The 16,933-nt window shown below is 41.2% G+C and overlaps 1 protein-coding gene across 2 annotated transcripts; it reads left to right on the top strand.

Moving 5' to 3' along the window:
• Positions 1–29: 29 nt before the first annotated feature.
• INTS12 (integrator complex subunit 12) lies at positions 30–16,435 on the top strand. 2 transcript variants are annotated; one of them, XM_082237011.1, is made up of 7 exons: positions 30–167; positions 3,008–3,165; positions 4,209–4,361; positions 5,526–5,713; positions 9,899–10,058; positions 11,626–11,778; positions 15,622–16,435. In XM_082237011.1, the coding sequence occupies exons 2-7, from the start codon at positions 3,016–3,018 to the stop codon at positions 16,198–16,200; spliced, it is 1,383 nt and encodes a 460-aa protein (XP_082093137.1). In that variant the 5' UTR covers positions 30–167; positions 3,008–3,015; the 3' UTR covers positions 16,201–16,435. The 2 variants fall into 2 exon arrangements, with proteins under 2 accessions (XP_082093137.1, XP_082093136.1); XM_082237010.1 differs by having other exon boundaries at positions 5,523–5,713.
• Positions 16,436–16,933: the final 498 nt, after the last annotated feature.

Here is a 16,933-nt window from a genome sequence, read left to right as displayed (position 1 = left end):
AGCCGGGAGCTTCGCGAGGTGGAGGTCGGGGAAGAGGAGGAGGTTGCGCCGGCCCGACGGGGGCGTCGGCGTCGTCTGCGTGGTTCTCCCGGGCCCTACGAGCGCTCGGCGGGGGAAGAAGGGGCGAGTTTTGTCTACGGGGTTTCCCGGGCGGAGACGCAGCTGAGGTAAAAAGAGCAGGGGCGCTGGCGGGAAGCGCCTTGATCTGTCTGAGGAGCGGCAGACGGACCTAGTCCCGCCTCTCCCGTTAAAGCGCTTCTTCCCCGCCGCATTCAAACACCTCGCTCCCCTAATCTGACAGTTTATAAAATCCCCGTCTCTCCCGTTAATGTTATTGCCGCTAAACCGCTTTCAGGTGTTGTGGCTTCCCCTTCACAATCAAGCGGTGTATAAAATTTTAGGAAACGAAACAAGCGGTGGTTTGTAACCCGGATGTTGATGCTTTTATAGAGAATGAATCGAGGCGTTCCTTGCCCGGAATTTGGGTCCGCCTTGTTTCGTTTTCAGGCGACATTACAGCTCTTTATATTGTGTGTTGGAAAAAATGTTAAGATTAAATTTATATACCGCCCTTTGTCCGAAGAGCACGGGCGTTTTGCAGCAGAAAAACACAATACATAACAACAACGAAGCAAATACACTTCCCCCTCCTGCCTATTACAGTAATTCAATCATCAGCTCCTGCTTTCCACCCCAGTTTTTTTTTTTTTTGTCGATTTGTGTTGCTAATATAGGTTTGTATTATAACATTGCAAAACCCAGTGCTTTTTTTCTTTAAGAAATTGCTTAGGGGGACTCCCCTTTTGACTCAAGAAAATCACCATTTTAGAGTTGAAATCAGGAAAAATAAATACAGTAAATGGACCAAAGTACAAAGATTCACAAAATGTTTAGGTGTATGCGTACCCCTGCATCCCTCCAGAAAAAGGCACTGGCAAAACCTAATAAAAAATACTTAAAAAATAATAATCACGACACGAATCAACGCATAGTGTGAAGAGCTTTGTATCATCATCATAATAATTTTATTATGTACAGTGGTGCCCCGCAAGACGAATGCCTCGCAAGACGGAAAACTCGTTAGACGAAAGAGTTTTCCGTTTTGGAGGTGCTTCGCAAAACGAATTTCCTATGGGCTTGCTTCGCAAGACGACAATGTCTTGCGAGTTCCTGCTTTTTTCCCCCTCCCCCCTTTTTCTAAGCCGCTTATCAGCTGATCCGATCAGCAGATAAGCCGCTAATAGCGCTAATCCGCTAATCCGTCAATGGGCTTGCTTCGCAAGACAAAAAAACCGCTAGACGAAGAGAATCACAGAACGGATTCTTTTTGTCTTGCGAGGCACCACTGTATACCCCCGCCCACCTTGCCATTTTCTACCAGCCACCTTGATAGGTGCGCCTGATGTTGATGGGTTGCAAACACATCAAAGCACAACACAAAAAAGAGTCTTGTTGCATCAAACCAAAAGGCCTATCTAGTCCAGCATCCTGTTCTTACAGTGACCAACCCAATGCCATTGGAAAGCCCACAAGCTGCACCTGCGTGCAACAGCGCTCCGTCTCCCTGTGTGCTCTCTGGGAACTGGCATTCAGAGGCATAATGCAGGCATAGGCAAACTCGGCCTTCCAGATGTTTTGGGACTACAACTCCCATCATCCCTAGCTAACAGGACCAGTGGTCAGGGATGATGAGACTTGTAGTCCCAAAACATTTGGAGGACCAAGTCGCCAATGCCTAATGTCTCTCATTCTGGAGGCAGCCTTGTGCTTGGTAGCTCCTGGTAGCCTTATCATCCATGAATTTGTCCATAAACTTTCAAAGCCGTCCAAGAGGGTGTCATTATTGCATCTTTTGGCGTTACTTAGAGTTCCTGGACCAAGGTCAGGGTGTTGAATGTTGGTATATACCATAGCTTTCCGTGTATAAGACACTTTTAAAAGTTATAAACTAATATTAAAAATTGGGGGTTGTCTTATACACAGATAGTGCGGGGGACGGGGGGGACGGGCGATTGGTTGCAGCCACGAGCAGGAAATTGTCAGTGGCGACTGGGCGGGTGATTGGTGGCTGCTGGCGTTGAGCAGGCAGATGATTGGTGGCTTTGGCGACGCGTGCGATTGGCAGTGTCGGTCAGGCGGGTGTGCTATTTTCTGCAATTCCCCTCCACAAAAAAGCTCAACAACTTGTGGCAATCCCCCCCCCCCCAATAGCTCAACAACTCTGGGCAATCTCCCCCACCCCATTTTCTTTATTTGGAGTCCCCAAAAATAGGTGTCGTCTTATACACAGAGGAGTGTTATACACGGAAAAATACCGTAGTATAGCTTGAGACCAGAACAGTGTGGGGCATAAATAACCTTGCCCCAGATATGACTTTAGTCTATGGAACTCACTGTTGTTGTTGTTTAGTCTTTTAGTCGTGTCCGACTCTTCGTGACCCCATGGACCAGAGTCTATGGAACTTGCACTGTTATAGATGCTAAATAATCCTAGCTGCTCACTTAGTGCGGTGGCATCTACACTTTGAAACTGCTCACCTATAAACACCAGACAGGCGCCTTCACTGTAATCTTTTTGGTGCCTACTAAAAAATCTTTTTTATCAGGCAAACCATGTTCCCATGTATTTTTAGCTATTGTATAATTTTAATGAATTATATTTTGATTTTTAAAAATCCTGTTTTAACTCTTCATTTCTTGACAACATTAATGCTTGTTTTATTTTCTGTAAATTGGTTAGAGGTTTTATTTACAATCAAGCAGTAAATACATTGTTTTAAATAAAACAAATACAGACAGCAACTTTCTTGATTAACTTGAGTTAGTTGCCAGGACTGTGCCAGATTCAAAAGTCTTGAAACCTATATTCTAAATGCACAGTATTATTTCCAGAAACTGTTTTATTTTTGCTAAGAATAAGGTGACAGATTTCCTCTTAAGAAACTTGTACTTTTGGAGGGGGGGCATATATTTGTTCTGCTCTTTCATTATTTATTTTCATTTAAAGATACTGCTATGGCTGCTACTCTGAACTTGGAGCTAGACCCCATATTCCTGAAAGCTCTGGGCTTTCTGCATTCAAAGAGCAAGGATTCAGCTGAAAAGCTAAAAGCACTACTGGATGAATCTTTGTCTAGGGGGATTGACTATCGCCCATCACAGAAGGTACAGGAGTGAATGAATGAAATGTGTTAGATATATTTGTGCTGTATATAACTTCTGAAATGGGAGGCTCTTTCCTATTACTTGAAGAAGCCAGTAAGAATTGAAAAGAACTTCAAAAATCATCATTATCTACTTTCATTTGTCTGTACATTTGCATTCTGATTCAGTACATGTATATTCAGAGGTGAGCCCCTCTGGGTTCAACGGGCTTATTTCTTGTTAAGACTGCTTGGGACTTAGAATCCTATTCTGAATATTAGAAATCAATGAAAAATAGAATTTGTAGCCGGTGAGCAGAATGTGGCTCAAGTAAGTAAGGAGCGGTGGTGGTGCTGTGAGTCATGTTTCAGGTTCTTTAAAGCACAGGAGCAAGAACTGCTGTTATAACAGACCTACCAGATTTCTTTCATCTGGGCTCCAGAAGGCCTTTTTAATGGTTCTGATGTGTTGCTATTGCCATCAGCATTGTTACTTGTTCCTTCACTAGTAAAGGGTTGGCCAGTGGGTAAGTTCTGCTTAACCTTTGTAGTATCACAAGTGATAGATTGACCTGGTAGCTGATCTCATTGTTGACTTGGGATGTAAAAATAAAACCTGATAGCAGGGGAGAGAGAAGTTCTGGCTTGCATAGTAGAAGGGCTGACATTACTGTCAAAATGGTCCAGATCCTTAGCATACACAGGCTCCAGCCATCTTCTACTTAAATAATTTTGTGTAGGATTGGCATGTAAGTGACTGAACCAAAAAAACCCTTTATAGTATAAAATGCCTATACTATCTATATTAAAGAATCTCTATTTCCTCCACTTTGTTTGGCACTTTAGGGCAGGGGTAGCCAAATTGTGCCCCCTGGATATTATGTATGGCAGTTCCCATCCTCCTTGACAACTGGCTGTGCTGGCAGGGGAAAATGGTATTTGGGGTTGGGGTAACATTTTAAGCTTTGTCACCTCTCAAAGTGAAAACAAAATTGTTTTGATCTCAGCATAGCAACTATATCTAATATTACCATTAATACAACATTATTGTTATGCTTTATACAGGAGGTAGATCAGCCCAAAGTATCTATTACAAAACCAGTTTCTGTTAAGCAAGAGCCTAAGGCTTCCTCAAACCTTCCTTCAGGTAGCAATAATGGCAAGCCCATTGCAGCCGAAAAGGTGAAAAAAGAAGCAGAGAAGAGGTCTGCTGATAAAGTAAGTTCTACTGCTACCTGTAAAGCATTATTTGGATAGGAATTTTAAGGGTTACATATTTGTATTTGCAAAAACTGACTCTTTATTATTTCTTGCTTTGGGGGTGGTATTAATCCTTGTGTATGAATGTGTTCTGCTTTGCTAGCTGTGTCCTCTCCATAGTTAATTGCTCACTTCTTTCAAGAGTAGGAGCTGTGTGATTTCTCTTCTATGCAGATTGTTTAGTTTTCAAAGGGTGCCCTTTTCCTTGTCTACAAATTCCTTAGCAGCTTTCCAGTGCTGCAGGCTGACAAGTAAGCATGTTAATTTTGCTTGGGCTTTGTTTATTTTGCCTTGCTTGCAATCTCACTTTACCCACCACTGTTTTTGACTGCATGACAGCAGGGCTTCTATTTAATGCAAGGCTGTAATTAAATCTAGCTGGTGCTAGCATGGAAATTAAGAGCAAGAATGATGGGCCTGGGAGCATCTTAGTTCAGCCATGAAGTTGCTTGGGTAGCCTTAGATTAACCACTACCTCTCAGCCTCAACAAACTTGCCCCATTTATAATATGAGGTAAGAATACTGGTGTGCCATGCATATCAGGGTGACAAACAGGAATAGAGGGTCCTTGTAGGAATGAAGTGCTCTTAATAAATCAGGAAAATCACTTTAGTATTCATAAGTAAGAATTCATTTCATTTTAAGGGATCTACAAACTCGGTAAGGCATTTAATCCAGAATATTAAGTTATGAATAATAAGCCTGATCTTCAGATGTTAAGATGATCCATTCTGCTTCATATTATTGGTAATGGAGTAAGATCAGAGTAATACTAAACTATGAATCTGCTGGAAGAAAAAGCCTGAGGCACTTTTTCCAAATGCTTTAAGCAACAACAGCAAACTACTTTGATTTCAATGTGCCAGTACTCTTTGGTTCCTTTCGTAGTGGCGATAAATATGTTTATCAGTATTACTGGACTTCTGTAATTTTCAGAGCACCTCACATTCTACATAATTTGGAGATATGGGGGGAAAGATTATGTTGATGAATGTAATGCATTCTGTAAATTTTGTGTTATGCAATGAATATGCTTTCTTTCAATTATAAACTGATTTCTTATTTACTTGCTCCAAGCTTTCATGTTTTCACCATCACTGTGTGTGTATATCATTCAGCAGATAAAGCTGGAAAGCAGTGAAGGAGTTGACATGCCAAAGAAACCAAGACTAGAAAAGCCAGAGACTCGTTCATCCCCAATCACAGTACAGACTAGCAAGGATTTGGCCATGGCAGACCTTTCAAGTTTTGAAGAAACTAGTGCTGATGATTTTGCCATGGAGATGGGTTTGGCTTGTGTTGTTTGCCGGTGAGTATGGGAAAATTTGGCAATTGCAGGAGATTTATAGGGTGTAATTGACCATTTTGTTGTCAATTCTAAATAGTCACTTTTCTTTATAAGCCAAGCGGTAATTTCTAATAGGATTTCCCCATGGTTCATGAGATCAAAGACCTAAAATTTAAACAATAAATTATGTGTGTAAAAGTTTTCAGACTAGCAGCCCAAGCTTGTGCATGTTCACTTGTAGGTAAATATCACTGAGTAAAAAAGGATTTACTCCCAGGTAAGTGGGTGTAAGAATGTAGCCTTAATTCACTTTGTTGTTGTTGTGTTTGTGGTTGGTGAGGGTATTTTGTGGGCGTGCATAGGTTTTGTTTTTAAGTATATGGGTATTCAGTTCTAACTGAATGTTCATGCCGCTGTTTTAATGCAGTATGAGAAACAGGTTCACGTTGCATAGCAGTATATTGCAGATTTATTAAGTTAATGGGAAAAAAGAAATATTTGGCTCAAAATCTGTCCCCTACTGCAGCTACTAATATCATAGTCGCTTTGGGTTTGCAGAAGATGCCTTTGTGTAATGCACTGCATATCTGTGAAACTTGAAAATCTTAAAATCTCAGTTCTCAGGTATCTTTCAGATATTAAAGACTTTTGACTTCACCAAGCAAAGGAATAGGGCTGTGTTCAGTCTTCAAATTGCTCGCTTCAGAAGTTCACCCTAAGTAATTTCATTGAATTCTAAGTTACTTCTCTTGAGTAAATATGACTGAAGGGGGTGGGGTGGCAGCCTGAGCTTAGACAATTGTTGAATTTAACTTTATGTATGCATATAGGCTAACCAGAGGCATGAAACTGTCAGTAGTAGAATAAGTATAAATATAAAAACCATGGTAGTCTGTAGGGAGACCTTAAATAGCTGTTCTGCTTAACAAATATTGTTAAGCCACTGTCTGGTTTTCAAGTGTAACTAAATATTCAAAAGCAAAATGTTCTTTGTGATTTGTAAGTGACACCTCAATCCTGTCAAAATAGAGGATTTATTAGGGAGAAACCTATATGCCTTTTCAAGAACGCTTCTATATCATACCATATATATTAATGATACTGTGTTCTATTTAAGGCATCAAACTCTTTCAACTGTTTCCATTTCAAACCAGCTTAAAATGAAATTTGGTTTTGACAATTTTTGTCACACAAAGTTTTTATGTTTCATTTGGTGTGGAATTTTTAAAATCTCGCCACAGTTACTATTTTATAGATCTAAAATATGAAGGTATGTATCATATAGTTGGAAGATCTTAAAATTTTGTGATCCAGTTTATTTTCTTTTTTTTTAAGAAACTGTAGCTGCTCTATTTAGCAGTCAAGGCTGTAAATCCTTAGCACATTTCCTAGGAAGTAAACTCAGCCTGCTTAGAATCACACTGCACATACTCCAGAATTGGCACAAGATTTTTCTGATTTGTTTTCAAATTAGCCCACCTTTTAAAAAAACTGTTTCTGAAGCCATCTGAATATTATCTTCTGTCTTCATTTTCCTGTTAAATAAAGGAATAGCGTATTTCTCTTACCACATCCACCTGCAAATAGAGTTTCCATGGTTACCTATGTACCTGTACCATGGGGATATGTGCCAGAGCAGCTTAGAAGTAACCTGATTTGTCATCTAAAAGTAGTAACGGTTTGGGAAATTGTGTTTGGCTGACTTCAAGCCATATTTCCCTCAACGTATAGTCTCCAAATTGGCATTTATATATTTTTCCAAGAGAAGAACCCCCTCCCCTGACATAGTAGTAATGTTTTAACTGTTAAAAACATAGCACCTTGACTACTTTGATCAAAGCTGCTGCTAGAATTATCCCATTTTGCATAACAATACATTAGGATAATGCCTGTCAATTCTGTATGCCTTCTTTCCCCCTTTACATCCTGTGCAAACTTCCTGGGCGACATCTAGCAGCGCGCAGACGTCCAGTCACAGAGAGGGACTTCTTTTCCTCTTTGTCACATTGTAGGGCCCTGTATGTCCCCAAAATCTGCTCCAGCGGGTTGGGGGGACCGAGGAGCAGATTTGGGGGGCATGCAGGAGGCAACAAAGGGAAGAAGAGGAAGGGGGAGCACTGTTGTGCAAGATGGAGTCTGTTGCACAGTCTTGCTCACATCATTGTCTCTCACTGTTTCTTCTTGGAGGTCTCCTTTTTTAATCTGTCATTATTCTAAGATTTGGCTCTTCTTCCGTAACTAAATCAGTTTTTTGTTGTAACTGGGCTCTCCTTGCTCTAATGTCTTCCATTATCTAAATGGACTGGATCCAGTCTTCAAACTGTATAACTTGTGGTGACAGTTTGGACAGTTTTCTTCCCAGTTAGATTTACATAACTCAGATGATAGCAGTCAGCACTGAATACAAGAGTAATAAAATAAGAATTAGTCATGATAGTAGTAGTTCAGTTTTGACCCTACATTGCCGCTTTGGAAACAGCTGACCTTGGTCCAGATACTTCAATGACTGCTTGATATGACTTTGGGCTCAAGGCCAAACCTGCTTTGGGGAAAGAAAATATTTCTCTCCCTTTTTTTATTATGAGGAAATCAAAATAGCTATACTTTTTATGTAAATGATTTGGTAGCATAATAGCACATGTAGAGTGGATATAGTCTGCCACATAGATCTGGAGATTTTTGTGAAGGGTATCTTCCCCAAAAATTTTTTTTAAAGGAACCCTTTGTAACTTCCTTATTTTTTGGCAGAATTGGATGAAATTTGCAGACATCCTGAGGACTTTTATGGAAGACTCAATCTATCCTAGTATTTTATGGGCAATTTGTATGAAACCATCTTAAATGAGAGGTAAAGGGTAAAGGGACCCCTGACCATTAGGTCCAGTCGTGACCGACTCTGGGGTTGTGGCGCTCATCTCGCTTTATTGGCCGAGGGAGCCAGCATATAGCTGTCGGGTCATGTGGCCAGAATGACAAAGCCGCTTCTGGCGAACCAGAGCAGCACACAGAAACACCGTTTACCTTCCCGCCTGAGCGGTACCTATTTATCTACTTGCTCTTTGACGTACTTTTGAACTGCTAGGTCGGCAGGAGCAGGGACCAAGCAACGGGAGCTCACCCCGTCACGGGGATTCGAACCGCCGACCTTCTGATCGGCAAGCCCTAGGCTCTGTGGTTTAACCCACAGCGCCACCCGCGTCCCTTCTAAATGAGAGAGGTACCCATTGGTAATAAACCAAGTATATCTAGTGCTTTTCATACTATACTGCTTTTTAAACTTGATTTTTTGGGGATGTGAAAAGTAAAGAGAATCATTTTCTTCCTAGTGGCTTTGTGGGCAGCAATTCATGATTAGTGTATCTAGGCACACAGAGCAAGCAAAATGTTTTGAGTAAGGGAGCAGGCTGGCATGGGCAAGTTTCCTCTTTTTGTGCAGAAACAGGCTTGCCAGGGCATACCCTGTTCTCTGAGGAAAGATCCTATAATCCTTAGCTTCCTTTTCACTTCTTTATCTATCCCTCATACCCACTTTTAGATAGTTTAGGTTCCTCAGAGCTGGGGCCATCTTCTGAACGTAGGCTTCATTGTGATGCACGTGGGTGTTGTTCTGCTGAGAAGTATTAAGAATAGCCCTTTGGAGGCAGCTTTGCAAACACCCAGACTGTGTTTTGAGAGGAAATGTTAGCTGTTTGACAGTGGAATCCCCCCCCCCCATGAGGTGGTGGACTCTGCTTCCTTGGAGGTTTGGATGGCCATCTGTCATATATGATTTAGGTGAGGTTCCTGCATCACAGGGGGTTGGACTAGATCAGGAGTCAGCAAACCTTTTTAGCAGGGGGCCGGTCCACTATCCCTCAGACCTTGTGGGGGACTGGACTATATTTTGAAGGGGAAAAAAGAACGAATTCCTATGCCCCACAAATAACCTAGAGATGCATTTTAAATAAAAGGACAGATTCCACTCATGTAAAAGCACCAGGCAGGCCCCACAAATAACCCGGAGATGGATTTTAAATAAAAGGACACAATCTGCTCATGTAAAAACACGATGACTCCTGGACCATCCGCGGGCCGGATTGAGAAGGCGATTGGGCCAGATCTGGCCCCTGGGACTTAGTTTGCCTACCCATGGACTAGATGAATCTCAGGGTCCCTTCCAACTCTACAATTCTATGACTCTTAGGCCATACATTTTGTGCTTTGCAGACAAATGACGGTTACTTCAGGAAATCCATTAGTGGAGTGCCAGGAATGTCATAATCTCTACCATCAAGATTGCCATAAACCTCAAGTGACAGACAAAGAAGTTAATGATCCTCGCCTAGTGTGGTATTGTGCTCGATGTACCAGACAAATGAAAAAAATGGTAAGAAGTTTCCCCCCCTTAGAATAATTGATAGCATGCACTGAGCCACTAATTGGGTTCTTTAAGTAAGGAATTTCTTGACTAAATATAAAAAGGGGAATTAGAAGGGAGGAGGGTTGATGGAATACATTTCCCCCCTATATTGATTTATTGTCAAGTAAGAAATGCCTTAATAAATAGTTATATATTCTTTTTGAAGTCTGCGGGTGTATTTTTAGCTGCTGCTGTATTGATTTTTATATCTTAATATTTCCCATGCCAAAGGTAGGTGTTTGGATTACAAAAAATGTAAAAGTCAGGCAAGGTCATTGGAGCACGGGAAGAAGGAATCAGCTAAATGAATCAATAACCCCCTACTCTGTGCACTTATGTCCTGAATGGATTGCTCTCTGCAAATTATCTTTTAAGTAAGAGAAAGTAACAAATATTGGGCTACATTAACCATCTTTAGCTCCCGTAGAATCTTTACCTTTCATAGAAGATGAAAGGCTTCTGTTTCATTGCTTCTCTCTGGGGACATGCCTTTTTGCATGTTAATTGAAGATATGGGAAGAATATACAATTCCTGCAATTTTAAAAGTTGGTTAATAGAAGGAACATTTCAGTGTTAGAAAAAAAATGTGCTTCTCGTAACTTCAATTTAAAAAAACAACAACCAGGAAAGAATCACTCAAATTACAGATAAACTCCTGTATCTTACTTTTGAAATCATATAATACTTAGCTTAGATGCTAATGTCCACTTCGGCAATTGTTTGAGGCTTCATTAACTGTTGTTTATGAAGCCATGAATGAGCTTTGGAACTAAGAACTCATCCCCTTGCCCATATTCTCCCTTCCATCACATACTAACTTTAGTGCAAAGATCCTGGCTTGCATTAGGACAGAGTTTGCCTGTTACATCTGAACCAGCTTAGTGTTAGGTTGACAAACCAGGAAACCATAATCTGAACTGGGCCATTGACTGATAAAACAGCAATATGACCTAGTCTGTTTAAAAAACAAGCAACCTTTGTAATGTTAAAAAAAAAATTAATGTTGACTTATTTCTTCCTAGATTGCACCAGCCAACAAATGTACTATTTGAAGGACCTTATCCTTTAATATGTTGGGATGGGGTGTTGACATTTGAATGGGTATTGCACTGCTCATTGCATTTGCTATTCTGCAATTAGGAATAAATTCATATAATCCTGTCTTTCTTATGACTTGTTTGACTTTTGTGATTGATGCCAAAAGAGCAAAACCACACCTATTATTAGAATCCACCCCATACTAGTTTTCCAGTTCTGATTCCTTTGACTAAATGCTTCCACCATACACACTTGTACTTTTTCCATTTTCCTTGCCATTCTTGCTGCTCTTTTCCCGAATTTGGGTTCTTGATTTATGTGCCCATTCTCAAACCTTTTATTTCCATGCAGCTTAAAATTCCACACTCATTTTTGTTTCAACTGTCCCTCATGCTTTCTCATGTCCAGTGATGAATATTTCCATTGCCATTGCTAAGGCATTTCATTTTGTTTTTAATTCCATATAAAGAATGATAACATGTGTAATTTATACAGGCTCAGAAAACACAGAAGCCTTCTCAGAAGCCAGCCCCTGCTGTAGTTTCAGTGGCTCCAGCTGTGAAAGACCCGCTGATAAAGAAACCAGAAATTAAGCTAAAGATGGAGACAACGTCAACTTTCCTAGCGTTTAAGAGGACAGAAGTCAAGGTACAGTACATAATATGTTTTGTGGAAAAAATAAGTTATTTTATTGTGTTTAGCACAGGTCTCCCTCCCCCTTCCTAATATCATACATAACTCATTAGAATCCAGAACTGAAGCACTTTTATTTTACACTACTAGTTTGTCCATAATTCTGAATGGGTGATAAAGTCTTCCATTTGGATAGCGGCCCTCAATAAAATACTGAATTCATCCTTTCTAATTTATAAGAATCATTTTGTGTTTGATTTGGTAGACTGAAGAGGTAATCTGCATTTCTTCCAAGGCTTAGATAAGATGTAAGAATAATTTTGGTTGTTCTTTTCATCCCACTTGTGGGGAATGCAGATAGGTTGGAAGGACCTAATTGATTTATACTGGAATTTATAAATCACTTTTCCACTTCAGACTGATATATAGTAAAATAATTAAAATTCAGTTTTGAACAGTTGAAATAATAATTAAAACTAAAACTAGTCTTATCTCACTATCAGCTGAAGAAGTGATGAAAACAAGCCAGGGGGATAGCTCGCAGAGACTGTAATAAAAGCCTTGGCTTCTGCTATTGGCTTTCTGGATTAGGAAGCTTTCCAAGGCTTAAGCTGACAAGCTCCAAGGCTGCACAGCTTCATTTTTTCCAAAGCTTAAGGGCATCGCTGGGCTTGCCCACCAGTAACTGAAACCTTACAGAATCCCTGTTTTGTTTAAGCTGAAATTAGTATGTAGGCTTTTGAACAAATGGAAAAGAGGACTTTTTAAGCCAATCTAATATTGTAGTGTAGCATAGTCAACATTGCAAATCAATTCAGACCTGGAGGCAGGGGGAAAAGATTTAATTTTCAAAGAGTTCTCTAATAACACGTGTAATTATTGACCCAATTCCGAATCAATGTGTTGGGAGTTTTAAGAAATGATCTTTAGGAACAAAGATCAAGAAGCTCAACATTGCAGTGTTCTTATACAGCATCCATTCATTTCCATGGGAAATTGTGCAGCAGAATTCCTAGCTGATTGTGCCCAAAGTTTGTGCAAGTGTGATCTATGTTGAGCTGAAGTGTAGATGAGTTATTTAGTGGGGTTTTCCTGGTGATTGCCTTCCAGACAACGTGTCAGAAGGCTGGGCAAATATTTGCAAGGCATTGCAGACAGCCAACTTTACTGTCTATTAAGGCTAAATGGAAGCAATTCCCTTTTTCAAAACATGCAAAACAGATGAAGTCTGTATCTGGGAATTCACATTAGTTGTCCTGATAACAGCAATTTCAGGTAACAGAAGAATAACCATGGATTCTGCTGTTCATCTTTTTAATTCCCAAGTGCTGAAGTTTTAGGTGCTGCAGATTGTTTTGTCATTTTTACATCCGAGTGAAGGATCATTGCGCTTATTTAATTCTTAGGTAAAAATGTTGGTGTTGTCTTAACCTGGAGAATTAAGATATACCTGCCCCTTTGTGCCCTCTGGTTTTTTTGATCAAGGTGGTTTGGGATAATACATTGCTTCCTAGATTCATCTGTTTCAATGTATCTGAAGAAGTGTACATGCACACGAAAGCTTATACCAAGAACAAACTTAGTTGGTCTCTAAGGTGCTACTGGACAATACATACATATATATATATATATATATATATATATATATATATATATATGCAGGTTTTGGTGTCTTCGGGTGTCTTCCCGTGTAAGAGTCGGGGTGTCTGTGCGACGTTTCGACGAGGTCTCACTCGTCATCTTCAGGCTGGTGCTTTCGGCTTCTTGTTCCAGTAACAAGAAGCCGAAAGCACCAGCCTGAAGATGACGAGTGAGACCTCGTCGAAACGTCGCACAGACACCCCGACTCTTACACGGGAAGACACCCGAAGACACCAAAACCTGCATTCCTGTACCCGTGAAAATCTACGAAAGCATATATATATATATATATATATATATATATATATATATATATGCAGGTTTTGGTGTCTTCGGGTGTCTTCCCGTGTAAGAGTCGGGGTGTCTGTGCGACGTTTCGACGAGGTCTCACTCGTCATCTTCAGGCTGGTGCTTTCGGCTTCTTGTTACTGGAACAGAGCAGAGTCTGGTGTTTGAGTTCCTATAAATACTGTTGAGGGGTGTGGTGTATAGCCTCCAACGTTCTGGGCAGAGGGGAAGTTCCTAGATTAGTGTGCCTTTTCTTCTTTTGTTCCTTAATTACTTGAGGGATATCTTGGGTGATTTCATGAGTGATATTCTGAATACCACTGGGTGGGTCATTAAGTGTAGATTAGTTGCTAAAGCTTTCGTGTCTTGACCTCTTGAGCTTGTGAAGAGTTTTTCTGAGAAGATGGCTGTGCTGCATTTAGTTGTGCTCTGGCTTGGCTTCGTGTATAGGGGCGAGCTGTGGTTTTGTGCCTTGTGCCAGCCAGATCTGTGTAGGGATTGCAGGGGGGTGCAGCATCCGGAGGTGCCACTATAGTTTGGCTACTGGATGGAGTCTGTAATATGTCTGTGGAGAGGGTCTGGGTTTGGGTCTGGTGTGGTTGATTGGTGACGGCGTTCTGTGTGCCTCTGGTTCTGGTGTCGGTTTTTGTGGGGAGGGCTAATTTCCAGATGTCTGGCAGGCGGGACGTGTCGTCACGCTTGTTCATGTTGTGAGGGTGTTTCTCTATCTCGATGGCTTCCATGATTATTCTCTTGTGGTGATGTTCCATGTTAAAGAGCAATTTGGAATCTGCAAAATTAATTTCGTGTCCTGTTTCTTTCATGTGTTGGAAAAGAGAGGAAGTTTTTTCTTCTTTTTTGACGGCATTCTTGTGTTCTGCGATACGTGCAGAACACAAGAATGCCGTCAAAAAAGAAGAAAAAAACTTCCTCTCTTTTCCAACACATGAAAGAAACAGGACACGAAATTAATTTTGCAGATTCCAAATTGCTCTTTAACATGGAACATCACCACAAGAGAATAATCATGGAAGCCATCGAGATAGAGAAACACCCTCACAACATGAACAAGCGTGACGACACGTCCCGCCTGCCAGACATCTGGAAATTAGCCCTCCCCACAAAAACCGACACCAGAACCAGAGGCACACAGAACGCCGTCACCAATCAACCACACCAGACCCAAACCCAGACCCTCTCCACAGACATATTACAGACTCCATCCAGTAGCCAAACTATAGTGGCACCTCCGGATGCTGCACCCCCCTGCAATCCCTACACAGATCTGGCTGGCACAAGGCACAAAACCACAGCTCGCCCCTATACACGAAGCCAAGCCAGAGCACAACTAAATGCAGCACAGCCATCTTCTCAGAAAAACTCTTCACAAGCTCAAGAGGTCAAGACACGAAAGCTTTAGCAACTAATCTACACTTAATGACCCACCCAGTGGTATTCAGAATATCACTCATGAAATCACCCAAGATATCCCTCAAGTAATTAAGGAACAAAAGAAGAAAAGGCACACTAATCTAGGAACTTCCCCTCTGCCCAGAACGTTGGAGGCTATACACCACACCCCTCAACAGTATTTATAGGAACTCAAACACCAGACTCTGCTCTGTTCCAGTAACAAGAAGCCGAAAGCACCAGCCTGAAGATGACGAGTGAGACCTCGTCGAAACGTCGCCCAGACACCCCGACTCTTACACGGGAAGACACCCGAAGACACCAAAACCTGCATTCCTGTACCCGTGAAAATCTACGAAAGCATATATATATATATATATATATATATATATATATATATCTTCCTGTTGATTTATTTTCTAATACCAAGAATGTGAAAAATATTATTATTCATGCTGGTCTGTGTTCTGCAGGGATCAGCTTTAATTAATGTGGAGTTTGTATTGGTCTTTATTTTAGACTTCGGCAGCTATTTCTGGTAACTCCAACAGTGCCAACGTTTCCTCCTCATCAACCAGTGGCCTTACAGGGTGGGCAGCTTTTGCAGCAAAAACGTCCTCCACAGGTCCATCAACAGCCAAGTTGGGATCCACAACCCAGAGTACTAGCAGCAAGCCAGCTACTGCCTCAAATAATCAAAAACCTGTGGGTTTGTCAGGGTTGGCAACAGCCAAAGCAGGGCTAGGCTCAAAAATAGCAACGCCTAACAGTGGCACAACCCCTGTTCCGTTTAAGCCCCTGCCCCCTCTCACGTTGGGAAAAACAGGTCTTTCTCGTTCAGTTAGCAGTGACAACGTAAGCAAAACAGGGCTCCCAAGTCCAAGCAGTTCAGCTCCAAGTATCAGCCAGGCTGCTGGTGGAAACGGAAGTGGTGGAACAGCAGGCAGCAGTGGGAGCAGCACCAGCAAAGCAAGTGCGGAATCTGGCAATCAGTCCCCTTCTCTGAAGGGTCCTACTTCTCAAGAATCACAGCTCAACGCTATGAAAAGGTTACAGATGGTAAAGAAGAAAGCTGCTCAAAAGAAGCTAAAGAAATAATAGAAGTATCTGATGGAGTGCAAGCATGTCTCTGGGATCAGTTGAACAAGAGAGTAATAAAGTCCTATAATAAAAGCTGCAATCAGATGTCTTTATTTGGTGGCAGAAGTTGTGCTTTCAAGTCGAAGCAGTATTGGATTTCCAGGTAATGCCATATTCTGAACCTGCTTTAGACCCAAAGCCTGAGTATGAACTATTTCTTTAAAATATTTCAATAAAAATATTGTTTGAAATACATGTGACTTAGCACTTTTCTCCATAATTCCTCTAAGAGGAGTTCATATAGAAGGGGAGAAGGTGTCTTAATGCCAGCTTCACACACATTTTTGGTGATTTTCACCACGCAACAAGCCTTCCATTTCTGTGAATGTCTCAAATTGCATGGGCAGTTATGTACTGATTGAGATTTATTTAAATGGTGGGCTACACTCGCTTTCACATTAGGACTTGCCTTCCCTCCTCACCCATACAGCCCCCTCCCATGATCATCCTTTACCTCCTCTGAAGTGTTGAGGCATCCTATAGAGTACAAGGGGGTTGAGATTGAGAGAGCGTAACCATTGGACGGGCAAGCAGATATCATCGCCTGATAAATAACTTTATTTGAAGGTAAGGAAAATAAGTTTTTTCAGATTTGTAGAGAAAATGGAGTAGGATGCTTGTCAAGTGCAAGTCAGCTGCTGTGTAAGAGAAGCAAGCACAAGAATGAAAAGAGGTGTACTTTGTTTTTTAA

The sequence above is a fragment of the Podarcis vaucheri genome, assembly GCF_965113315.1.
Source record: "Podarcis vaucheri genome assembly, chromosome: 9".
In the NCBI taxonomy this organism is placed as follows: Eukaryota; Metazoa; Chordata; class Lepidosauria; order Squamata; family Lacertidae; genus Podarcis; species Podarcis vaucheri.
This window is presented reverse-complemented; position numbering and strand designations above follow the sequence as displayed.

Coding starts and splice junctions, on each gene's coding strand:
- INTS12 (XM_082237010.1), top strand. CDS start 3,016: ATGGCTGCTACTCTGAACTTGGAGCTAGACCCCATATTCCTGAAAGCT. Junction 3,166..4,208: donor ACTATCGCCCATCACAGAAG/GTACAGGAGTGA, acceptor TGCTTTATACAG/GAGGTAGATCAGCCCAAAGT. Junction 10,059..11,625: donor CCAGACAAATGAAAAAAATG/GTAAGAAGTTTC, acceptor TAATTTATACAG/GCTCAGAAAACACAGAAGCC.